Consider the following 26,745-nt stretch of genomic DNA (forward strand, 5'->3'; position numbering starts at 1 on the left):
TCTTGCTAAGCAGTGTATATTTGTCAATGAACGATTACCCTGCCCACACCCCAATGGACATTCATTTTGATCATTGTCACAGTTGTAAATATGTATATATTATTATAAATCTGTATCTATTTTATTGTTTCATTCACGCCTGTATTGTTGATGCTTGGAGCTTAAGTATTTTACTGCATCTGTGACCCTGTGCATGTCACTAAATAAACATCCAATCTAATCTACCCATAACGATGACAAGCATACCCATAACATGATGCAGCCACCACCATACTTGAAAATATGAAGAGAGGTAGTCAGTGATGTGTTGTGTTCGATTTGCCGCAAACATAACACTTTGTATTCAGGACATAAAGTTAATTTCTTTCCCACATGTTTGGTTGTTTCAGTTTTACTTTAGTGCCTTATTGTAAACAGGATGCATGTTTTGGGATATTTTTAGTCTGTACAGACTTCCTTCTTTTCACTCTGTCAATTAGGTTAGTATTGTGGAGTAAGTTCAGTGTTGTTGATCCATCCTCAGTTTTCTCCTATCACAGCCATTCAAATCTATAACTGTTTTAAAGTCAACATTGGCCTCATGGTGAAATCCATATGAGCAGTTTCCTTCCTTCCCGGCAACTGAGTTAGGAAGGACGCCTGTATCTTTGTAGTGACTGGGTGTATTGATACACTATCCAGAGTGTAATTAATAACTTCACCATGCTCAAAGGAATATTCAATGTCAGCTTTTTTTTTTACCCATCTACCAAAAGGTGCTCTTCTTTGCGAGGCACTGGGAAGCCTCCCTGGTCTTTGTGGTTGAATCTGTGATTGAAATTCACTCCTCAACTGAGGGACCTTACAGATAATTGTATGTGTGGAGTACAGAGATGAGGTAGTCTTTCAAAAATCCACGATAAGCACGTTTTTACTCCAGAACTTATTTATGGCTTGTATAGTTACTGTCATTTCAGCTTTTCATTTTCAACTTTGACATTATGGGGTATTGTGTGGAAGCCATTGACACAAAATCTCAATAACATTTTTTTTAAATGTCAAGGCGTGGGAATACTTTCTGAAGGCACTGTATATTTCTGGCACTGTTGAATTCAAACTCTGTGGAATGGATGTATAGATATTGTCCCCATTATACCAAATATGGTGGATTAATGAAAGGATTACGATACAGATACTCTAGTGGACTATCGCTTTTAATTACAACAGATGGAGCTGACACACGTTTATTAAACTGACAGCACCCATTAACCAGCACCCAACAATCACATCAGCAAATCTCTTAATCAGGAAACTACGTTGTGTGTGTGTGTGTGTGTGTGTGTGTGTGTGTGTGTGTGTGTGTGTGTGTGTGTGTGTGTGTGTGTGCGTGTGCGTGCACCCATGCACCTCAGCATAAAGCTACATTTTGTTTGTGTGTGTATTTGTTTGTGTACTGTGTAACCCACACACACCCATCAATACACCTCAGTAAATCAATTAACAAGGGATCTATATACATCATATCAGAAGAGTACTGGATGAGACATTCACAGTGATATGAGGGAACACCTTTAGCTGTATCGAGCTCAGGCTGTAAACCATAAGATAAAGGATTGCATTCTGGACTCTAGTATCCGTGTGGCTTGTATTGTGGGCGGAGGGAAGGCAGCTGGAATATATAGCAGGTTGTGTTACTGAGAATAGGACTGGAATCTCTCTCTGTCCATAGTCTGTTTACCTGACAGACCTCTTGACGCCTCTCCTGAGCAGGTAGAACAAGCACACCTGATGACAGGTACAGGAGAAACACCTGGAGAAAAATATTGGAAGGTTTATTCACAAGCTGGGAAATAATTGAGAAAAGGCCGGATATAATTGAATGGATGAAATGAATTGCTGATTCCTGTTTGTGTAAAGGTTTGACAGCTGTGTGTTCATGGGTTGTCCATTTGGTTTCTGTGTTATAGAAAGGAGGGGTCCTCGCTGCCTATCAGTGCTCAGCCTCTCCTGATTGGATAAAAACGAGTTAACATGATATAGATAGCATGGGGCTCAACTCAGTCGAAGCAGTGTGTGTGTTTGCTCTCAGGAACAAGACAGGAATGACAGGAGCACGGTGAAAGCCACCACCACGAAGACCCAGGACTTGTACTCCACAGGAATGGTAGGAGCTAACTACAGTTAGTTTCTTAACACCTGTACAAAATCTATTCCAATTGAATCAATTCCCTGTGGCTCAGTTGGTAGAGCATGGTGTTTGCAACGCCAGGGTTGTGGGTTCGATTCCCACGGGGGGCCAGTACAAAAAAAATATATAATAAAAAAATAAAAATGCATGAAACGTATGCATTCACTACTGTAAGTCGCTCTGGATAAGAGCATCTGCTAAATGACTGAAATGTAAGTATGTTATTAGCTATAGAATTCAGAGCTGTATATTTAAAAAGAGCCTCTGGTCTAATAAAGTATTCCTTCCTGATAATTCCCTTTTCCAGGATGTGGGAATGTTGGAGATTCCGGCTGAGCTATCGGCCAGACTACGCAGCACAGCAGGTGAGTGAGAGCTGTGCTGGGAAAGGAGAAGATGGGTTGAGGAGGGCTGGGATTGGCTAAAACATGTATGTAGAACATAACACTTTTATCTGACTTCTTCTGCTCTGTAAACAGAACAGGTAAATGGCAGGTTGTTGCTGGACTGGACCCAAGGCTGCCATTGCCTCTGTCGCCTTTTCTCTGTGTGTGATTCTAGTTCTGTGTCTCTCCACCAGGGCGGCAGCACGTATCAGGGGTGACAGAGGTGGCGCCTCCACAGGTGAAAGCACAAAACACCCTTATCCTGCCCCTCGATATTGACAGTTACCCCTTCTCACGATACGCCAACGCCACACTGAAGGATGGCTGGTGTCAGCCACAGGGCTACTCCCTCCAGCGACCTCTGACCTCTCTGGAGCCTGAAGACGCTCAAACCGCTCTGGAGATTCATAAACTGGTCAGTACTGGACACACACACACACACGCACACACACACACACACACACACACACACACACACACACACACACACACACACACACACACACACACACACACACACACACACACACACACACACACACACACACACAGATATAGGGACAAGAACACAGATGTGTACAGTATGGTGCTATCTTAGCTGTTATCTTAACTTGATGTCACCTCCCTCTATATCCCCATCATTCCCTCCTCAGATACTGCGTTTTGCAGGGGACAATGATCTGAGTGGCTGGCAGGAGCAGATGTTGGGGAACTACATTGTGGAGCAGGGCCAGACCAGACCCCCCCTGAGGGATGAGATCCTAGCCCAGCTGGCCCACACCACCTGGGGCAGGGAGTCAGAGGAGGTGGCGCTGCGGGGCTGGTTGTTACTGGCCTACTGCCTTAGCACATTCACCCCCTCCCCAGCCCTGGACAAACCCCTGCTCAAGTAAGCAGCCCAGTGAGCAAAATAATTTGTAAAGATGTATTTTTTGGAATGATTAAAAATGTGCTTTGTGTAGTACTAGAAGAAAAGCATAAAAATATGTCATCTCTTTGTTAACCATTATTATTGGTTCTTTGGTTTTGTGTTACATGAGAACAGGTATGTAAGTCTGTGTTTCTCTGTCTCCCCTGAGAACAGGTATGTAAGTCTGTGTTTCTCTGTCTCCCCTGAGAACAGGTATGTAAGTCTGTGTTTCTCTGTCTTGCCTGAGAACAGGTATGTAAGTCTGTGTTTCTCTGTCTTGCCTGAGAACAGGTATGTAAGTCTGTGTTTCTCTGTCTCCCCTGAGAACAGGTATGTAAGTCTGTGTTTCTCTGTCTTGCCTGAGAACAGGTATATAAGTCTGTGTTTCTCTGTCTTGCCTGAGAACAGGTATGTAAGTCTGTGTTTCTCTGTCTCCCCTGTGAACAGGTATGTAAGTCTGTGTTTCTCTGTCTCCCCTGTGAACAGGTATGTATCTGATAATGGTCCAGGTGAATATCGTTCTCTGTGCCAGCACAAACTCCTCACCTCCCTCAAGTTACCCTCCCCTGCCTCCCGCCTCCACCCCCCCTCCCAGCTGGAGTGGACAACCAATCAGAGGAGAGGAAATATGGTGATGGACATACACACCTTCAACGGTAAGCGAGAGAGGGGTTATAACATGTACAGTCGTGGCCAAAAGTTTTGAGAATGACACAAATATTAATTTCCACAAAGTTTTCTGCTTCAGTGTCTAGATATTTTTGTCAGATGTTACTATGGAATACTGAAGTATAATTACACACATTTCATAAGTGTCAAAGGCTTTTATTGACAATTACATGAAGTTGATGCAAAGAGTCAATATTTGCAGTGTTGACCCTTCTTTTTCAAGACCTCTGCAATCTGCCCTGGCATGCTGTCAATTCACTTCTGTGCCACATCCTGACTGATAGCAGCCCATTCTTGTATAATCAATGCTTGGAGTTTGTCAGAATTTGTGGGTTTTTGTTTGTCCACCCACCTCTTGAGAATGGGATTTAGGTCTGGGGAGTTTCCTGGCCATGGACCCAAAATATCGATGGTTTGTTCCCCGAGCCACTTAGTTATCACTTTTGCCTTATGGAAAGGTGCTCCATCATGCTGGATAAGGCGTTGTTTGTCACCAAACTGTTCTTGGATGGTTGGGAGAAGTTGCTCTCGGAGGATGTGTTGGTACCATTCTTTATTCATGGCTGTGTTCTTAGGCAAAATTGTGAGTGAGCCTACTCCCTTGGCTGAGAAGCAACCCCACACATGAATGGTCTCAGGATGCTTTACTATTGGCATGACACAGGACTGATGGTAGCGCTCACCTTGTCTTCTCCGGACAAGCTTTTTTCTGGATGCCCCAAACAATCGGAAAGGGGATTCATCAGAGAAAATGACTTTACCCCAGTCCTCAGCAGTCCAATCCCTGTACCTTTTGCAGAATATCAGTCTGTCCTTGATGTTTTTCCTGGAGAGAAGTGGCTTCTTTGCTGCCCTTCTTGACACCAGGCCACCCTCCAAAAGTCTTCGCCTCACTGTGCGTGCAGATGCACTCACACCTGCCTGCTGCCATTCCTGAGCAAGCTCTGTACTGGTGGTGCCCGATCCTGCAGCTGAATCAACTTTAGGAGACGGTCCTGGCGCTTGCTGGACTTTCTTGAGTGCCCTGAAGCCTTCTTCACAACAATTGAACCGCTCTCCTTGAAGTTCTTGATGATCCGATAAATGGTTGATTTAGGTGCAATCTTACTGGCAGCAATATCCTTGCCTGTGAAGCCCTTTTTGTGCAAAGCAACGTGACGGCACGTGTTTCCTTGCAGTTAACCATGATTGACAGAGGAAGAACAATGACTCCAAGCACCACCCTCCTTTTGAAGCTTCCAGTCTGTTATTCGAACTCAATCAGCATGACAGAGTGATCTCCAGCCTTGTCCTCGTCAACACTCACACCTGTGTTAACGAGAGAATCACTGACATGATGTCAGCTGGTCCTTTTGTGGCAGGGTTGTAATGCATTGGAAATGTTTTTTGGGGATTCGGTTCATTTGCATGGCAAAGAGGGACGTTGCAATTAATTGCAATTCATCTGATCACTCTTCATAACATTCTGGAGTATATGCAAATTGCCATCATGCAAACTGAGGCAGCAGACTGTGAAAATTAATATTTGTGTCATTCTCAAAACTTTTGGCCACGACTGTATATGTAATGTCTATAGAATATCTATGTCGCTTTTTCTGTCTTGTGTTGTGGTTCCATTTGCTCAGTGGTATTCTGGTGGTTCACTTGGCTGGAGTGTTGGTGTTTCCAGCACCAGGGTAGTATGCTTCATTCCCTCTCTCTCTCCATCTCTTCCAGAGGAGAAGATGACAGCTGAGGTAGAGTCCTGGACCACAGGGGAGCAGCTGGCCTCGTGGCTGCTCCACTTCAGAGGGTTACCTGAGGCTCCACGGGGCTGGTCTGTGTCTCTGCTAGCTGATGAGGGCTGGTCTGATCTGGCTGGATGTGACTTTGTCTTGGACCTGTTGGCTGGAGCAGAGACTGATGCTACACTGGAGACCGCACACACAGACCCTGACTACCTGTTCAACAACGAGGGAGACGGGTGAGACTGGGAGGCACACAGACCCTGACTATTTGCTCAACAGCGAGGGAGACTGGTGAGGTTGGGGGAACACAGGACCCCAACTTCACTCACTCTCTCTCTCTTTCTCTCTCTCTGTCTCTCTCTCTCTCCATTAGGATGATAACAACAGATCTAGATGGCTTCATCCCCCCGGCCCCCTCCATTCCGGCCCCTTGTCTCCCACAGCAGGGCCGCAGAGACTACCAGCAGTCAGAGGGTTCTGGTCAGATGGACTGCTATCTGGATGACCTCTTTGACCCAATGATGGACCAGGAACCAGGGGTCAGTATTTTACCTGAGACGCTTTTCACTACACCATTCATTGTTATATATAATAGGAGGTGTCTGTTTTACCTGTGTTTACCTGTGATTACATGTGATTATCTGTGTTTACCTGTGATTACATGTGTTTGCCTGTGTTTACCTGTGATTACGTGTTTATATGTGATTACCTGTGTTTACCTGTGTTTACATGTGATTACCTGTGTTTGCCTGTGTTTACCTGTGATTACCTGTGATTACCTGTGTTTACATGTGATTACCTGTGATTACCTGTGATTTCCCGTGATTACCTGTGATTACCTGTGATGACCTGTTACTGTTGGATTGGGTCTTCTGTTCCTTCGTCTTGGATGGTATTACTATGTTTATATTACTGTGTTTATATTACTGTGTTTATATTACTGTGAATACATTACTGTGTTTATATTACTGCATGTGATGTATAGATTAACAAAACATTCTACTGTTGTGTGTTACTCTGCGTTGTGTGTGTGTATATATATATATATATATATATATATATATATATATATATAGGACCAGGAGCGTATGGCCATGTTGAACAGGAGGATGAGAGGAGGAGGAGGGATGTATAGACCAGGTACTGCATCTCTCTCAATTCAATTCAAAGGGCTTTATGGGCATAGGAAACATATGTTTACATTGCCAAAGCAAGTGAAATAGATAATAAACAAAAGTTAAATAAACAGCAGAAACACTATTACAGTGTTGTAACGATATGCAAATAGTGAAAGTACAAAAGGCAAAATAAATTAACATAAATATGGGTTGTACTTGTAATGGTGTTTGTTTTCGCTGTTTGCCCTTTTCTTGTGGCAACAGGTCATAAATCTTTCTGCTGTGATGGCACACTGTGGTATTTCACCCAGTAGATATGGGAGTTTATCAAAATTGGATTTGTTTTCGAATTCTTTGTGGGTCTGTGTAATCTGAGGGAAATATGAGTCTCTAATATGGTCATACATTTGGCAGGAGTTTAGGAAGTGCAGCTCAGTTTCCATCTCATTTTGTGGGCAGTGTGCACATAGCCTGTCTTCTCTTGCTAGCCAAGTCTGCCTACGGCAGCCTCTCTCAATAGCAAGGCTATGCCCACTGAGTCTGTACATAGTCAAAGCTTTCTTTAAGTTTGGGTCAGTCACAGTGGTCAGGTATTCTGCCACTATGTACTCTCTGTTTAGGGCCAAATAGCATTCTAGTTTGCTCAGTTTTTTTGTTAATTCTTTCCAATGTGTCAAGTAATTATCTTTTTGTTTTCTCATGATTTGGTTGGGTCTAATTGTGTTGCTGTCCTGGGGCTCTGTGGGGTGTGTTTGTGTTTGTGAACAGAGCCCCAGGACCAGCTTGCTCAGGGGACTCTTCTTCAGGTTCATCTCTCTGTAGGTGATGGCTTTGTTATGGAATTGCTTCCTTTTAGGTGGTTGTAGAAATTAACACCTCATTTCTGGATTTTGATAATTAGCGGGTACCGGCCTAATTCTGCTCTATATGCATTATTTGGTGTTTTACATTGTACACAGAGGATATTTTTGAATACATTTTCACCACCATAAATGGAAAAGGGTTCTACAACTGATTCAAGTATTTTTTTAGCCAGATCCTAATTGGTATGTCGAATTTTATGTTTCTTTTGATGGCATGGAAGGCCCTTCTTGCCTTGCCTCTCAGATTGTTCACAGCTTTGTGGAAGTTACCTGTGGCGCTGATGTTTAGGCCGAGGTATGTATCGTTTTTTGTGTGCTCTAGGGCAACAGTGTATAGATGGAATTTGTATTTGTGGTCTTGGTCAATTAGGGTGTGCAGGGTGAATACGTGGTCTGTCATATGATATTTTGGTAAAACACCAATTTGAGCTTTCTCTCTCTCTCTCTCTCTCTCTCTCTCTCTCTCTCTCTCTGTCAGTTTCTCTCATTATTTTAATTGCAATGTTAAATACAATACCTGTGTTGCAGGTGTTCCAATGCCAGGCTATTCTATGGGTGAGTAAGGGGAGTAATTTAATTACACAAACATTCTAATCATGATTTAAATAAGTCATCTATTTTCTCTATCCTGCATTATTCTAACAACAATCACCCCCCCTCCTGAAAAAAATGTGTCTCCCAGGAATGCCAGTGAACCCTGCCATGCAAGACTACAGGGCTCCAATGATGCCAAGTATGATGCCAGCTGCCCCCATGCCTATGATGCCAACCATGATGTCACCCCAGCCAGCTGCACCAGGCCTGGACCCCCAGCAGATGGTAGCACAGCAGCAGGCTTTCATCAACCAACAGGCCCTGCTCATGGTAAGGACTTGGAGACACTGGTGGAAAACTGGGACAAACATGCCATGAAAACAAATAAACCATAATCCTCCTCCTATCCTTAACTCATGTTCTTATGATATCACCATTTCTATTCTAACATGACTACACTTTCTCTCACTCTCTCTCTCGCTCTCCATCGTTCTTTCTTTCTCTCGCTCTCTCTTTCTCTCTCTCCATCGTTCTTTCTCTCGCTCTCTCTTTCTCTCTCTCTCTCTCTCTCTCTCATCACTCTTTCTCTCTCTCTCATCACTCTTTCTCTCCATCGCTCTCACTCACTCACTCACTCACTCACTCACTCACTCACTCACTCACTCACTCACTCACTCACTCACTCATTCACTCACTCACTCACTCATTCACTCACTCACTCACTCACTCACTCACTCTCTCTCGTGTCCTTCTCTCCTCCTCCCTCCCTCTCTAGGCTCAGCAGATGACAATGCAGGCAATGACCATGTCCCAGCAGCAGACTCAGGAGCAGCAGAGACAGCAGCAGCGGCGCCAGGCTAACCTTCGACCCGTCACACCCCCCCTCGCCCCCTCACCCCCGGCCCAGACACACGCCCCTGCCCTCTCACCCCCAGCCCAGACACAAACACTCCCCCGCGCCCCTCCGCCGCTAACTACACCCAGCCAGAGGAAACCACAGTTACAGCACTACATACCTGAGGTATGTGTGACAGGGGAGGGGTGTGATGCTAGTGTGTTTGTGCTCAATTCTGCTTGATTATTTTTATCTTTCATGTACTTAGCCATTGCAAAAATGTGTAAATTCATTACAAAAGAAACACATTAACAACAACATTAACTTGTAAGCAAACTGAGATGTAAAGTGTCTTTGTTTTTATCAGCCGGAGAGAGATGTGGACTTTGTCAGTCCAGACCAGCTGGACTCTTTCAAGGACAAGAGAGAGTTCTTCCAGAAGATTGGTGAGTAGAGTTGGACACACCCACCTATTCAACTTCAGATAATCTGTAGTTTTCACAGGATAAAATGACTACCACTTGTCTTACCTTACACCCAGCTGTCTGTGCTGTCATTCACTCTGTCAGGTTCTCAGCCAAAGCCAGCAGCCAAACCGCCAAAGCCTCGCCCTGCTCCCAGTAGCCCCCCCAAACAGACCCTTCCCCGCTCTCCTTCCCCCTCCCCACCCCCAGAACCCAGGACCTGGCAACGTCCCAGAGGGAGCCCGCCCAAACAGACCCTTCCCCGCTCTCCCTCTCCCGCCCCCTCCCCACCTCCAGCACCCAGGTCTTGGCAACGTCCCCCGTCTCCTCCTGCCAGAGAACCAGACCGCCCCAGCCCCCCTGCCTCCCCGCCCCCTCCCAGCACCAGAATCCGTGACATCATTAAACAGTACCAAAACCGCCCTGTCAACGATCCAAAACCCTTCAAACCAATCAGGTAAGTGGGACTGTGGATCCATCCTATATGTTTGAAGTCCACGTCATCTGTTGTGTAGATCCCGCTGCATTAGCGGAAATCTAACTCCCTCGCTCCTCTCCAGGGTTCCAGCACGGTCGTTTGTGAAGAAGAATGATCCTAAAGAGGAGGCCCTTTCTATCCTTAGAAATAACGGACCTGTACAACAGCAGAAGGTTAGAGCTGTGTGTACATCCGTGCATGCATTGTTGCCTAGCCCGAGACATGTTGGTGAGGAGTGTTGGAGCTAACATATCCATTCAGTTATCTTACCTAGCCTATAGTAATACTCTTCTCCCCTCCCCCCGTCAGAGACAGCCTCCCCCCGCACGGCAGCCATCTCCTCCCTCCACCAGAGGGCCTCACTCCATTTCCAACAACATGATGCAGAAACAGCGCTCCCTCGCCGACCTGTTTGGCACTCAGGGACGCTCCGAGAACCCTCCACCTGCTCCCCCCGGGTTCGCCCCTCCTCCTCCCCCAGTCCAACACATCTATGAGAGCTTGCCAGACCCCCCCACCAAGGCTGCCCCCACACTCAGTAAGTTAAACTACTTCAGAGGTACAGTACGGGCAGGCGTGGACAGTAGTACAGTGTGTGTGTTTGCACTGTTGTGTCTGCACCGCCTGACCAGCCATAGCCTCAGATACACATTCCGTAACTCAGATACTGCAGTCACAACTCCACAGAGAAGTAAAGTAACTCACATTCTTTGTGTTTGGTGAGGAGATTTGTGTTTCATTGTTGTGAATTGTTAAGATACTACTGCGCTGTTAGAGCTAGGAACACAAGCATTTCACTACACCCGCAATAACATCTGCTAAATATGGGTATGTGACCAGTAACATTTGATTTGATTTATTTGCTAGAATCCTTCTATTGTTCCATCTGGTGTTTGTTAAATGGAGGGAGAAGGGACTGGCCACAATTTAAGACTTATACATAGACAAGCAATTGGCATCATTCATCCAATTAAATAATACATTCAAACTCTCCCATTCACATTTTTTCCATTATTTACGAATCAGACACTGTATCAAAGGGAAAATTCAAACTGGTGACATCCTCCCTTCACAACATGTGTTTTATGATTTGCCACAGTGCCCTCCCAATTCAAAACACCTCATCTCACAGTGCGTCTCCTTTTTCTCCACTACACAGAGGCCTCTACTGGTCATCTCAAGGAGACGTGGGGTAAAGAGTTAAATATTGAGCTCTCAGATGATCTATGGGGAGAAGCCATGTCTAGAATTCACTCCTGTTCCATCATTGCCAGATATCAATGGATACAATACAAAGTCATGCATAGACTTCATTACTCCAAAACCAAATGACATATCATTTACCCTCAGGTCTCCCCACTGTGTAAAGCCTCAGAAGGTTCATTATCTCATCTTTTTAGGCTCTGCCCCCTACTTAATCATTTCTGGAGGAACATATTTGATTGGTTGTCAAAGGTATATGAGAGGGCCATTGAACCTGAAGTGGAACTTGCTCTCTTTGTCTGCTCAGAGTCTGTTCTAAGATCGTCCTATGAGGAACAACAGGCTCTGATGTTTGGAATGGTGGCTGCAAAAACAATAATCCTCACAGAATGGAAGTCACCCACCCTCCTTTGCTTCCGTAGACAGCTAGCAGAAATGATTAACACCATTAACTTGGAAAATATCATTTTCTTTCAGGATTAACTCCTCCAGCAGATTTCTCAACATTTGGGGTCCGTTTCTGGATCATCTGGACAGAGACTGACTGTGAACACTGACTAGGAACACTTACTGTTGTTATAACTGTCTCTGTTGCTCTCTTCTTGTCCCATGTCTTGCTTAAGCAATACTTTATTTCATATGTCTGGCAGCTGTGTTATTCCTTTGTTTGTACTAAGTTGCAAAATATATACAAAATATACAACAACACAAAAACAACTGATTTGAATTGTCCTCCATAGATCTGCTGTCTGGGGAGGAGAGTGTCCGCACCCAGCTCCACAGGTTCTCTGCCAGCGTCTACTTCTCCTACTCGGCTATGCCTGGCAAACTGTTCCTACGCAAAGAGGTGAGCTGGAACTGCAGGCGAGAACATAAAATTGTCTGTATTGTTCTACAATGTGTTTGCATTATACTGTATGTGAATCACAATCATTTCCCTGTGTGTGTTCAGGTGTTTTACCCCAGAGAGAAGTTCAACCACCCCTACATCCTCAATCTCCTCTGTGAGCAGGTCAGTGTTGATTATTTCCCTGTGACCCTTTTTATTCACTACCTCCTACATATCACACCTTATATTAATATAAATCCGGGTTTTTCTTTCCCTTTCAGATCATGAGAGACACGTACTGTGACACCTGTGTGAGGATCTCCAGAGAGGAGAGGAGGAAAATGAAGGACCTACTGGGTGAGTCTAGTTGTTATTTTACCAGTGGAGTCTAGTTGTTTTTTTTACCAGATGAGTCTAGTTGTTTTTTAACCAGGTGAGTCTAGTTGTTTGTTTACCAGGTGAGTCTAGTTGTTTTCTTTACTAGGTGAGTCTAGTTGTTTTCTTTACTAGGTGAGTCTAGTTGTTTTCTTTACTAGGTTAGTCTAGTTGTTTTCTTTACTAGGTGAGTCTAGTTGTTTTTTTACTAGGTTAGTCTAGTTGGGTTTTTTTACCAGGTGATTCTAGTTGTTTTTTTTTACCAGGTTAGTCTAGTTGTTTTTTTTACCAGGTTAGTCTAGTTGTTTTTTTACCAGGTTAGTCTAGTTGTTTTTTTTACCAGGTTAGTCTAGTTGTTTTTTTACCAGATTAGTCTAGTTGTTTTTTTTACCAGGTTAGTCTAGTTGTTTTTTTTACCAGGTTAGTCTAGTTGTTTTTTTACCAGGTTAGTCTAGTTGTTTTTTTTACCAGGTTAGTCTAGTTGTTTTTTTACCAGATTAGTCTAGTTGTTTTTTTTACCAGGTTAGTCTAGTTGTTTTTTTACCAGGTTAGTCTAGTTGTTTTTTTTACCAGGTTAGTCTAGTTGTTTTTTTACCAGATTAGTCTAGTTGTTTTTTTTACCAGGTTAGTCTAGTTGTTTTTTTTACCAGGTTAGTCTAGTTGTTTTTTTTTACCAGGTGAGTCTAGTTGTTTTTTTACCAGATTAGTCTAGTTGTTTTTACCAGGTGAGTCTAGTTGTTTTTTTTACTAGGGGAGTCTAGTTGTTTTTTACCAGGGGAGTCTAGTTGTTTTTTACCAGGGGAGCCTAGTTGTTTTTTACCAGGGGAGTCTAGTTGTTTTTTTTACCAGGTGAGTGTGGTTGGTGATTCCAGGTAAATATTACTGTTCTGAACCTCCATCCCACTGTATCTTCTTACGTTCTCTCCCTCCTTCCTTCTCTCTCTATTCTCTCTCTATTCTCTGTCCTTTTCTCTCTATTCTCCCTCTATTCCAGCCAGTTTCCATGTGGGTTCAAGTGTCAGCTTGATCCAGGACGACACCATGAAGAAGAGGATAGTGATGGCTGCCAGAGACAACTGGGAAAACTACTTCACAAGACTGTTCCCTGTCAAAGTGAGTTAGTTTTCTCCCTCTCTCTCTCTCTCTCTCTCTCTCTCTCTCTCTCTCTCTCTCCTGTGTGTGAGAGCCTGGAGTGTGTATAAACCTGTGTGTGTGTGTGCGTGTGTGTGCGTGTGTGTGCGTGTGTGCGTGCGTGCGTGCGTGTGTGTGTGTGTGTGTGTGTGTGTGTGTGTGTGTGTTGTAGGGTGATACCAGCGGGGACACCCAGATATTGGGTGTGTCTCATCGTGGGCTTCGTCTGCTGAAGGTGGCCAGAGCATCAGGCATCAACCCCAAACACCTGATACTGCTACGCAGCTACAGGTACTCCTATCCTTCAATCACAACAACATGGAAAAGATGTATGAACTCTGAACTATGAATGATTAAGTGAGAGTATACATCTAGTATGTGATGTCGGTGTATGTTCTCCCTGTGTGTGTACAGTAAGTGCTGTGGGTTTTCTCTGTGTAGCTATGCGGAGCTGCTGTCGGTGAAGCTGCGGTCTGCAGACATGGTAGAATTCAGTCTGAAAGAAGAACAGCTACAGCTGCAGAGCAACAGAGCTGTTCAGATCACTGCTATGGTCAGGCTGTTCCACCAAGAACTCGTCGAGGTAACCACCCTCCTCTTCCTCATCTTATATCATACAAATAGTTGCTTATATATGTTACATGACCAAAAGGATGTGGACACCTGCTTGTCGAACAACTCAATCCAAAATCATGGACATTAATATGGAGTTGGTCCCCCCCTTTGCTGCTATAACAGCCTCCACTCTTCTGGATGTTGGAACATTGCCCGCAGGGACTTGCTTCCATTCAGCCACAAGAACATTAGTGAGGTCGAGCACTGATGTTGGGCGAATTGGCCTGGCTCGCAGTCTGCGTTCCAATGTAACCCAAAAGTGTTAGATGGGGTTGAGGTCAGGGCTCTGTGCAGGCCAGTCAAGTTCTTTCACACTCATCTCGACAAACCATTTCTGTATGGACCTCGCTTTGTGCACGGGGGCATTGTCATGCTGAAACAGGAAACTGTTACCACAATGTAGGAAGCACAGAATCATTTTGAATGTAATTTTATGCTATAGCGTTAAGATTTCCCTTCACTGGAACTAAGGGGCCTAGCCCAAACCATTATTCCTCCTCCACCAAACTTTACAGTTGGCACTATGCATTCAGGCAGGTAGCGTTCTCCTGGCATCTGCCAAACCCAGACTTGTTCGTCGAACTACCAAATGGTGAAGCAATTCATCACTCCAGAGAACGTGTTTCCACTGCTCCAGAGTCCAATGGCGGTGAGCTTTACACCACTCCAGCTAACGCTTGGCATTGTGAATGGTGATCTTAGGCTTGTGTGCAGCTGCTCGGCCATGGAAACCCATTTCATGAAGCTTGTGGCGAACAGTTCTTGTGCTGCTCGTTGCTTCCAGAGACAGTTTGGAACTTGGTAGTGAGTGTTGCAACTGAGGACAGACAATTTTTATGTGCTACGCGCTTTAGCCTCGGCGGTCCTACTCGGTGAGCCTGTGTGGCCTACTACTACGTGGCTGAGCTGTTATTGCTCCTAGACGTTTCCACTTCACAATAACAGCCCGTACAGTTAACCATGGCAGCTCTAGCAGGGCAGAGATTTGACAAACTGACTTGTTGGAAAAGTGGCATGCTATGACGGTGGCACGTTGAAAGTCACTGAGCTCTTTAGTTCTACCGCCAATGTTTGTCTATGGCGATTGCATGGCTGTGTGTTCAGTTTTTTACACCTGTTAGCAATGGGTGTGGCTGAAATAGCCAAATCCACAAATTTGAAGGGGTGTCCACATACTTGTGTATATATAGTGTATATTTCCTGGTACATCTTACTGTATAGAATCTTTGTTGTGTATAATCTCCCACCAAACCTTCTCAGGGCTCGGATCATGTGATCGCCCTGAAGAGCTTTGAAACGGTCGACAAGAGCCTGCTCAACTTCCGCAAGGGTGACATCATCAAACTGCTGCCCATAGATGGCCTCAAACCAGGTGAGGTCATCACAGTGACCTTTGACCTCTGTCTCTCTCTCTCGGTGACTGTCCTAACCTGCTCTCTCCCTCTCTCTCAGGTTGGTGTTTCGGTTCCATTGGGGGGCGCTCGGGTCTCTTCCCCACGGACATCACTCAGCCGTCTGCCCCTCCTGACTACCACCATGTCCACCTTGACCGCCGCAACGAGAGGAGGAAGAGCATGAGAGCTCCAGCCCCCAGACCCACCTCCCACAACGGCTCAGCACAGCCCAGCCGAGATGGCTCCGTCCTGGGGTCGGCTCGGTCGGTTCAGGGTAGTGAGATGAATGACGTACAGACGTTCCTGATGACAGAGTTTGCCATGAAATACTTCAGAGATGCTGCCATGAGGTAAGAGGGGTCATTTTAATTGAACCTTTATTTTACTAGGCAAGTCAGTTAATATCAAATTCTTATTTACAATGACGACTTACACCGGCCAAACACAGACAACACTGGGCCAGTTGTGCGCCGCCCTATGGGACTCTCAATTACGTCCGGTTGTGATACTGCCTGAAATCAAACCAGGGTCTCTTGCACTGAGATGCAGTGCCTAAGACCGCTGCGCCACTCCGGAGCCCAATTACAACCCTGGTAATAGGGTTGTACAATGTACAGTGTGTAATCCTATGTTTAGTGTTACAACTGTCTTCCATAACTACACAATCACCTCTTCTGTTTCTCTTTAATCATCACCCCTGCTTCCTCTTTCTCCTCCTCTTTCTCTTCCTCTTTCTCCTCCTCTTTCTCCTACTCCCTTTGTCTCTCTATCACAGCATGGAGGATAGAGGTCTTCTTGATGGCGGTAGAAACTTCTCGGAGATGGTTCAGTACACTGAGGTTCCCGTTCAGGAATCTCTCATCCTGTACTCTGATCCTGATCTTAATAACCTGGCTGTCCAGGCCTTCATGAGTGAGTCCACACACACACACACACACACACATGCACACACCTGCACGGACACTGTTAAAGTGTACATTGCGTATCAATTTTTCGCTTTGATACTACGCTCTCTGAAGGTGTGATGCAGTTCATGGGAGACCAGCCTCTGGGGAATCACAAGTCTGAGGAAGACTGTGTCAGCCATGTCTTGATGGTGAGACATACATATTTCTTACACACACGCACACTATCGCTCACTGTACACTCCTAATGAGGATACAACTGCTTGAATAAAAACAATCTGTCCATTGTGTTTGTGTGTTCAGCTGGGGAAGGAGAAGGAGTTCCTGAGAGATGAGATCTACTGCCAGGTCATCAAACAGACCACTAACAACACACACAGGTGAGAGGCTGGCAGTGTGTGTATAAACCTTTACCTGTGAATAGTGTACAGAGGGTAAATTCCTTACGTGTGTGTGTGTGTTTTGTGTGTGGTATACAGGCAGAGCTGTACCCGAGGTTGGCGTTTATTGAACCTGGTAACAGGGTTCTTCCCCTGTTCTGGCACTCTCAATCCCTACGTCACACAACTCTTACAAAACATCAGCCAAGATCCCTCACACCCTTACCAAGGTACACACACACAGTCATGCCCCCTCACACACTGGCGATGCCCCCAAAGATATCCCTTTAAAATTCTGCAGCTGTTTGCTACCCCAGCGCTCTTCTCTATCCAATGCAGATATATGTGTGTGTGTTTTTCCTCTCCATCTCAGAGCTGTCTCAATACTGTAAGGAGAACCTGTTCCGGTCTCTGATCCACGGAGGTCGCAGACACGTCCCCTCTCACGTAGAGATGGAAGCCATACTGGTGAGACATGAGTGTGGATATTATTTTATTTTGTGACGATCAGTACCGTCATCGCTTGGTGTGTGTTGTTCTCTGTAGGCTGGCAGAAGCTCTCGCCGGTTCCCCATCAAGCTGCCAGGTGGAGTGGACTTCCCCTGTAAGATACGCAGCTTTAGCGTAAGTCAAGACTCCTTCTTTTTCCTTCTCTCCTTTCCCCTGCCTCCCTTTAATTATCATCATGAGAAAAATAAAGATTGACTCTGTGTACCTAGGTGGCTCTGGAGGTGGTGGAAGAGCTGTGTACAGAGATGGGCATTCAGGACCTGTCAGAAGTCAACGAGTTCTCTATCCATGCCAACTGCGACCAGGGTAGGAGGACAAACAGACATCATATAGCTAACATGCTATAGCTTATATAACCCAAATTACTCCCCAAAACAGTTCACCTGCAACTGACAAAAGATTGTTAGACATTCATTTTGTGACCGCAAAACTACGAGAATCGTAGAGGCTTCCCTGACAGAAAAAGAATCCACATGATTTCACATTCTAAATCATTCTGATTCTAATTGTTACATGATGCCCCGCAAACAAAAATGAGTCATTGGGATGTCACGAAATACATTGTGTGTTTTATATTTATCATAGTGATTCAGTAGTAACATTAAAACAGAATAAATATCCTGCCAACATTAGTCAGAATAACAGCAGTCAGATGGTATTATTTTGCTAAGTGCAGAGATGTATTATAGGTAATGAGTGTGTAGAGATGTATTATAGGTAATGAGTGTGTAGAGATGTATTATAGGTAATGAATGTGTAGAGATGTATTATAGGTAATGAGTGTGTAGAGATGTATTATAGGTAATGAATGTGTAGAGATGTATTATAGGTAATGAGTGTGTAGAGATGTATTATAGGTAATGAGTGTGTAGAGATGTATTATAGGTAATGAATGTGGAGAGATGTATTATAGGTAATGAATGTGTAGAGATGTATTATAGGTAATGAATGTGGAGAGATGTATTATAGGTAATGAGTGTGTAGAGCTGTATTATAGGTAATGAGTGTGTAGAGATGTATTATAGGTAATGAGTGTGTAGAGATGTATTATAGGTAATGAATGTGGAGAGATGTATTATAGGTAATGAATGTGTAGAGATGTATTATAGGTAATGAATGTGGAGAGATGTATTATAGGTAATGAGTGTGTAGAGCTGTATTATAGGTAATGAGTGTGTAGAGATGTATTATAGGTAATGAGTGTGTAGAGATGTATTATAGGTAATGAGTGTGAAGGGGACTTCTAAGAATGCTACAGACTTTGTGGAGCAGCAGAAAGATCTCTCTTCTTCTCTCTTCATCCTGCCTTATCACAACCTCCTTCCTGCCTCTCTTCTTCCTCTCCTCCGTCAGAGGGGATGGTGCGGCCAATCCACCCTGATGAGTACCTGTTTGACTTCCTTTTGGATGACGGCTCCATCTTCCTGTCCTTCCACCGCGTCATGTGGACACACCCCCTTCACTTCGACAATGACCTGTACCTGGAGTTCCACTTCCAACAGGTACCGTAGTAACGACCCCTAGTTCTGTTATTACCATAGAAAACACCTCCAGTTATGTCAGGCCCTGGTGACAACCCTTCTGTCCCTGTAGTTCAATGAACTCCTTCTGTCCCTGTCTGTTGCCTGCAGGTCCTGGGTGATTACCTGGATGGCAAACTGCTGCTGCCAAGCGGTGGTGCCAATGTTGTCCAGCAGATGGCAGAGCTGGCTGTCCTGCAGCATCTGGCACAGGGTCATACTCAAGAGCCCTCTGTGTGAGTACTAGCCTTAACCTTTAGCTCAGTGTTACTCACAATTTTTTGTAAGGGGGCCACTTTGGGTTGAGACAATCATTCAGAGAGCCGCACACATATCTTTGTTATTTGTTATACTTTTTCTTCCAATATTATCTAATTACCAATTTGAGAGCAATAGAGCACCTGTAATTGATTTGATGTACAGCACATCACAAATATATACATACACACATCACATGTATAAGACCCATATTAAGGGTTACCTCAGTTGTTGGATGAGCGAAAATGTCCCTTCTGCTCCTTGACTGAATTAATTCTAAATGTATAGTCTGTTGTTGCTATCCTTGTGAGGCAATCCAGGTGTGCATTGGTCCGTCTGTTTCTCTGTTTTTGTTTCACAATGTTCATTGTTGAAAATGTTGCTTCACGTGAATAAGTGCTGACAAAAAATGTATGTCACCTTTTTGCACACACTGCTTCAGAAGTGAATACTCTGTGTCTGACACAAGGTTCCAGAAATGGGTAACACCTGATCTTAGTTCACCTTGCAATGTGTCATTTGCCTGCAGCTCCACTATCTCTCTGTTCCAGCATGGTCAGGACAGAGGGCTGTGATGACTGGGGTCAGAGATGACACTGGCACATGAAAGGGATTCTCAATGAAGTTGGAAAAACTCCTTGTACTCATTGATATCTTTGAATCTTGACTCAAACTCCAACTCTTTCAACACACGCACACATACATCATAGCTAAAATGTTACAATATGTCTGGGTTGGATGTGGTGACAGCTCTGAGTTTTGGGAAATGAACAATCTGTCTGTCAGGTGTGGTGATTTTATTTTGAAATGCTGTGACCACATGCAACATTTTGCCCGGAGTTTTAGCTTTCTCTTGGAGCTGGAGATTCACCGTGTTCAGGTGACGTCAGTAAAAAAAAAACTGCTTTAATATCCACTGTGGATCATCCAGCTCTGGCTCCTCTCTCCCTTTGCTTCCAACAAATTCATGGATTTGAGGGAGAAATCTTTCCAAAACTCTGCAACGAGACAGACATCTCACCTCATTGTGAAATATCAAGTTGCTGTATTCTGTCTGGTATTCCTCCAGCAACTCGCGAAACTGTCGGTGATTCAGTGCCCTCGCAATAATAATGTTCACCACGCTCACGACTTCCTGGATCAAATTCAGTCACAGTCTTTGAGTTTAGGCACAAGTGCTTTCTGATGAATGATACAACGAAACGTAACATATTCGGGAATATCCTCTCTTTCTCATCAGGCCCTCCTCCTTCCCTCGCATGTTTGGGGCGCCGTCAGTGCACACAGATGCCAGATTTGACCAGTCAATATTATTGTCAGCAAAAAATGTAACAAAGGCTTTCAGAATATCAGCATACAATATTTTGGCTAAGGCCCAAAAAATTATTTGACAATCTCCGCGTCTGTGAAGGCCTTCTTGTTTCTCGCGAGTATCCAAGCAATCTCATATGTTGCCTCTGTCGTTTTCTGTCATTTGTTGTCCTTTGAGCTGTCCTTTGAGTTTGTTGTTTCTGAGGTTGCTTTGTGGATGTGTTTTGTCAAAGTGGACATGGTGTGACTGGAAATGTCGCTCGAAATTTTCTTGTTGAAAACAATTGACTGCCTTCTGGCAAATAAGACAAAGTGAGTTCGTTCCATCATGCAGTACAAAAAAAGACTTGTCTGTCCATTTCTCTTGGAACTGTGTTCTTCTTGACTCGACCGTATCCTTCTCTTTGCCACCGGAGCCACGTTAGCTAGGTTAGCTATATTAGCTAGCTGCATTTCCCCGCCGTCATCTTCCTGATTTTCCTGGTTCTCCGGTGGTTGTTCGTTCATAGCTGTCACGTTGTTCTCCAGCTCTTCCCCCTCATTTTCATTGTCAATATATTTACATTTATTTTTACAATAAATCGATCCATGTCGACCAGACTGCAAAATTAGCTAGTAGCAAACTGATATGTGTCAGTTACTGTAGCTGAGCAGTTGTGTTCTATTTTGGCAAACGTTCTATTTCGGCCTTTCTGTTCAACAGCTGCGCTTTACTGCCATATGTCTTCTGTCCAGGGAACAATAGATATATTCAATGAAGTGATTCAGGCCTGCATTAAACACATTGCATTGAAATTGTGTTATGAATGGAAAATCACCGTGAGCCTCGCAATAAGTACCACTGCTTTTGCCTCTACACATAAGTGATTGTTCCCTCTGTCCTGTGTTAAGAGTGATAGAGTTACTGATAGTTCTCTCTCTTCTGTCCCTGTCAGGCCTAAACTGAAGGAGTACCTCCCCCGACAGGAAGGGGGCAGCACCAACCTGGAGCAGATCCACTCTATCTCCCTCAGAGAGAGAACCACCATGCTGTCCCTCAGCCCCCACGACGCCAAAGCACGCTTCCTCGGTGATGCACCAACACACACACACACACGTGCACGCACACACTTTTATTTTGGCCTTGGTTGTGTAAAGCACTTTGTGATAAATGTATTTGTAAATATATTTTGATTCACTATATCTACAGTATAATGTTGTATAAATATAATTATATTGATTGATTTTGCTGCCTCTATCCCCAGAGTGCCTGAGCTCCCTACCTCTGTTCGGCTCAAATAGCTTCCTGGCTCAGAAGGTCAGCCATCGCAGCTGCCCCTCGCCCTGCCTGGTGGCTGTCAACCAAGACGAAGTGTTGTTCTGCCACCCCAATACACAGGTAATGAATTTACACCCCAGAAACACTGTTGTGTATGGAGGGACACCCCAAACGTACATAATGTAGGCATAGTGTTTCGGGAATTATGAGTGAACTGATCGATCATGATGGATTTTATGTATCTATGGATTTGAAAGATGTCTGCTATTATTAATGTTTTAATCATTTCTACTTCACATCTACTAATGCTTTCTAATAATTGTCCTGTGTTATTCAGGAGCGGGCGTTTGTGATCCCGCTGGTGGAAGTGCAGTCACTGAACTTGGTCAAGCCCAAGCAAGACAAGAAGGTGCCAGGAGTGGAGATCAAATACGGCAACCCAGGACGCCCAAAAACCATCACCGTCCACCTCAAACAGGTGAAGTACAACTCAGTACACAGTAGGCTATGACAGTGCGGTGGTCACCCACCCCCGATCCCGTGTAGAGATACATGGAGTGCAGAATTTAGTTGGAGTGTTCCAGGACCCCAGGTTGGTGACCAGTGGTGTATGGGTTAGTTGTATAAGCTGTGAGGTTAGACAGTGGAAGGGATATGGGCACTAAGGGCAGCGCACGTTAGAGATGCAACCTAGAGATGCAACACCTCAATTGTGTGTGTGTGTGTGTGTGTGTGTGTGTGTGTGTGTGTGTGTGTGTGTGTTCTCTGCCCTACAGGCCAAGGAGTTGTGCCACATCATTGCTGTCATTATGGAGAAGCTGGTACAACCACCCATCAATAGTTCTGTCTCTAGCCGCAACTAGTAGACGCGCACACACACACACAAACACACTCTCTCTCTCAGAGAGGGAGCCTGCTGATACCCTCAGCCTAGATGTCTCAGGATCAGCATATTGATAAACAGGCTTGCTCTGAATATTTATCAAAACAGATCAATGTCTTCATATTTTTATCTACAACATTTAGTTATAAAAAATTGACATATTACAGCTATGAATACCAATGAATGTCCACATTTTTAAACTCCTTTGTACGTGTTTATATAACCAATGTATCAATGTGAAGATTTATTTGCAATAAATGTTTGTGTAATATAAGGCCAGGCACCACACCCTCACAGGGTAATTTTTTCCCCTTAATCAATATAACAATTCACTTTTACAAGTGGAATGCAGACAAAATTATGTTTTTTTGTATTACAATTTTTCTGAAATATTTTGTTTAAATATGCAAATGACGCAATATCTAATTAAATGGGCACATGTTTTACATATCAATCAAATACATTTTTCTGGACACTGGATGAAATCAGTCTAAATATTTTGGTTTCATTTTGTTAAGACACTCCAGGACCGGACTTGTCCAGAGCAGATTGTGGATAAATACTTGTTATCTTTCTATCTGTGAAATACTAGACACACACATAAAATGCATTTTGGCGCATTTTTCCAATGAAAATAAAAAATGTACAACATACAATATATGTACAAAAGTTTGTGGAGACCCCTCCAAATTAGGGGATTCGGCTATTTCAGCCACACCCGTTGCTGACAGGTGTATAAAATCGAGCACACAGCCATGCAATCTTCATAGGTAACATTGGCAGTGGAATGGCTCAGTGACTTTCAACGTGGCACTGTCATAGGATGTCACCTTTCCAACAAGTCAGTTCATCAAATGTCTGCACTGCTAGAGCTGCCCTGGTCAACTGTAAGTGCTTTTATTGTGAAGTGGAAACATCTAGGAACAAAATCGGCTCATCCACGAAGTGGTAGGCCACACAAGCTCACAGAATGGGACTGCAAGTGCGGAAGCACATAGTGATTCAAAATCGCCTGTCCTCAGTTGCATCACTCACCACAGAGTAACAAACTGCCTCTTAAAGCAACGTCAGCACAAGTACGGAAAAAAAATGTATGCATTCGCTACTGTAAGTCGCTCTGGATAAGAGCGTCTGCTAAATGACTAAAAATGTAAAAATGTAAGTACTGTTTGCCACGAGCTTCATGAAATGGGTTTCCATGGCCGAGCAGCTGCACACAAGCCTAAGATCACCATACGCAATGCCAAGTGTCGGCTGGAGTGGTGTAAAGCTCAGCTCCATTGGACTCTGGAGCAGTGGAAACTCGTTCTCTGGAGTGATGAATCACGCTTCACCATCTGGCAGTCCGACGGACGAATCTGGGTTTGGCGGATTCCAGGAGAACGCTACCTGCCTGAATGCATAGTGCCAACTGTAAAGTTTGGTGGAGGAGGAATAATGGTTTGGGGCTGTTTATCATGGTTCGGGCTAGGCTCCTTAGTTCCAGTGAAGGGAATTCTTAATGCTACAGCATACAATCATCAAATCAAATTTATTTATATAGCCCTTCTTAAATCAGCTGATATCTCAAAGTGCTGTACAGAAACCCAGCCTAAAACCCCAAACAGCAAGCAATGCAGGTGTAGAAGCACGGTGGCTAGGAAAAACTCCCTAGAAAGGCCAAAACCTAGGAAGAAACCTAGAGAGGAACCAGGCTATGAGGGGTGGCCAGTCCTCTTCTGGCTGTGCCGGATGGAGATTATAACAGCACATGGCCAAGATGTTCAAATGTTCATAAATGACCAGCATGGTCAAATAATAATAATCATAGTAGTTGTCGAGGGTGCAACAAGTCAGCAACACAAGAGTAAGTGTCAGTAGGCTTTTTCATAGCCGATCTTTGAGAGTATCTCTACCGCTCCTGCTGTCTCTAGAGAGTTGAAAACAGCAGGTCTGGGACAGGTAGCACGTCCGGTGAACAGGTCAGGGTTCCAGCAGGTCTGGGACAGCAGGTCTGGGACAGGTAGCATGTCCGGTGAACAGGTTAGGGTTCCATAGCCGCAGGCAGAACAGTTGGAACTGGAGCAGCAGCACGGCCAGGTTGGACTAGGGACAGCAAGGAGTCATCATGCCAGGTAGTCCTGAGGCATGGTCCTAGGGCTCAGGTCCTCCGAGAGCGAGAGAAAGAGAGAATTAGAGAGAGCATATTTAAATTCACACTGGACACCGGATAAGACAAGAGAAATACTCCAGATGTGACAGACTGACACTAGCCCCCCGACACAAACTACTGCAGCATAAATACTGGAGGCTGAGACAGGAGGGGTCAGGAGACACTGTGGCCCCATCTGATGAAACCCCCCGGACAGGGCCAAACGGGTAGGATATAACCCCACCCACTTTGCCAAAGCACAGCCCCCACACCACCAACATACCATCCCGAGACAAGGCCGAGTATAGCCCACAAAGATCTCCGCCACGGCACAACCCAAGGGGGGGGCGCCAACCCAGACAGGAAGACCACGTCAGTGACTCAACCCACTCAAGTGACGCACCCCACCCAGGGACGGCATGGAAGAACACCAGTAAGCCAGTGACTCAGCCCCTGTAATAGGGTTAGAGGCAGAGAATCCCAGTGGAGAGAGGGGAACCGGCCAGGCAGAGACAGCAAGGGCGGTTCGTTGCTCCAGCCTTTCCGTTCACCTTCACACCCCTGGGCCAGACTACACTTAATCATAGGACCTACTGAAGAGATGAGTCTTCAGTAAAGACTTAAAGGTTGAGACTGAGTGCGTCTCTCACATGGGTAGGCAGACCCTTCCATAAAAATGGAGCTCTATAGGAGAAAGCCCTGCCTCCAGCTGTTTGCTTAGAAATTCTAGGGACAATTAGGAGGCCCGCGTCTTGTGACCGTAGCGTACGTGCAGGTATGTACGGCAGGACCAAATCGGAAAGACAGGTAGGAGCAAGCCCATGTAATGCTTTGTAGGTTAGCAGTAAAACCTTGAAATCAGCCCTTGCCTTAACAGGAAGCCAGTGTAGGGAGGCTAGCACTGGAGTAATATGATCACATTTTTTGGTTCTAGTCAGGATTCTAGCAGCTGTATTTAGCACTAACTGAAGTTTATTTAGTGCTTTATCCAGGTAACCTGAAAGTAGAGCATTGCAGTAGTCCAACCTAGAAGTAACAAAGGCATGGATAAATCTTTCTGCGTCATTTTTGGACAGAAAGTTTCTGATTTTTGCAATGTTACGTAGATGGAAAAAAGCTGTCCTTGAAACAGTCTTGATATGTTCTTCAAAAGAGAGATCAGGGTCCAGAGTAACACCGAGGTCCTTCACAGTTTTATTTGAGACGACTGTACAACCATCCAGATTAATTGTCAGATTCAACAGAAGATCTCTTTGTTTCTTGGGACCTAGAACAAGCATCTCTGTTTTGTCCGAGTTTAAAAGTAGAAAGTTTGCAGCCATCAACTTCCTTATGTCTGAGACACAGGCTTCTAGCGAGGGCAATTTTGGGGCTTCACCATATTTCATTGAAATGTACAGCTGTGTGTCATCCGCATAGCGTGAAATTTAACATTATGTTTTCGAATGACATCCCCAAGAGGTAAAATATATAGTGAAAACAATAGTGGTCCTAAAACGGAACCTTGAGGAACACCAAAATGTACAGTTGATTTGTCAGAGGACAAACCATTCACAGAGAGAAACTGATATCTTTCCGACAGATAAGATCTAAACCAGGCCAGAACTTGTCCATGTAGACCAATTTGAGTTTCCAATCTCTCCAAAAGAATGTGGTGATCGATGGTATCAAAAGCAGCACTAAGATCTAGGAGCACGAGGACAGATGCAGAGCCTCGGTCTGATGTCATTAAAAGGTAATTTACCACCTTCACAAGTGCAGTCTCAGTGCTATGATGGGGTCTAAAACCAGACTTAAGCTTTTCGTATACATTGTTTGTCTTCAGGAAGGCAGTGAGTTGCTGCGCAACAGCTTTTTCAAAATGTTTTGAGAGGAATGGAAGATTCGATAT

The 26,745-nt window shown here is 44.6% G+C and overlaps 1 protein-coding gene across 1 annotated transcript; it reads left to right on the top strand.

Moving 5' to 3' along the window:
* The first annotated feature begins 1,884 nt into the window (after positions 1–1,884).
* On the top strand, positions 1,885–23,379 carry myo15b (myosin XVB). The gene is made up of 37 exons (XM_029703989.1): positions 1,885–1,896; positions 2,069–2,143; positions 2,475–2,532; positions 2,748–2,968; positions 3,207–3,442; positions 3,950–4,119; positions 5,849–6,095; positions 6,233–6,398; positions 6,936–6,999; positions 8,369–8,395; positions 8,523–8,704; positions 9,150–9,395; positions 9,577–9,655; positions 9,779–10,130; positions 10,234–10,324; positions 10,461–10,689; positions 12,095–12,201; positions 12,307–12,366; positions 12,465–12,540; positions 13,553–13,671; positions 13,862–13,980; positions 14,131–14,272; positions 15,565–15,676; positions 15,757–16,048; positions 16,474–16,610; positions 16,718–16,794; positions 16,907–16,983; positions 17,083–17,213; positions 17,357–17,451; positions 17,530–17,607; positions 17,703–17,799; positions 18,847–18,995; positions 19,125–19,249; positions 21,518–21,651; positions 21,827–21,960; positions 22,178–22,318; positions 22,617–23,379. The coding sequence occupies exons 2-37, from the start codon at positions 2,141–2,143 to the stop codon at positions 22,701–22,703; spliced, it is 4,860 nt and encodes a 1,619-aa protein (XP_029559849.1). The 5' UTR covers positions 1,885–1,896; positions 2,069–2,140; the 3' UTR covers positions 22,704–23,379.
* The last annotated feature ends 3,366 nt before the right edge of the window (positions 23,380–26,745 follow it).

The sequence above is a fragment of the Salmo trutta genome, chromosome 2 (assembly GCF_901001165.1).
Source record: "Salmo trutta chromosome 2, fSalTru1.1, whole genome shotgun sequence".
In the NCBI taxonomy this organism is placed as follows: Eukaryota; Metazoa; Chordata; class Actinopteri; order Salmoniformes; family Salmonidae; genus Salmo; species Salmo trutta.

Coding starts and splice junctions, on each gene's coding strand:
- myo15b (XM_029703989.1), top strand. Junction 9,656..9,778: donor AGAGTTCTTCCAGAAGATTG/GTGAGTAGAGTT, acceptor TCACTCTGTCAG/GTTCTCAGCCAAAGCCAGCA. Junction 10,690..12,094: donor CAAGGCTGCCCCCACACTCA/GTAAGTTAAACT, acceptor TGTCCTCCATAG/ATCTGCTGTCTGGGGAGGAG.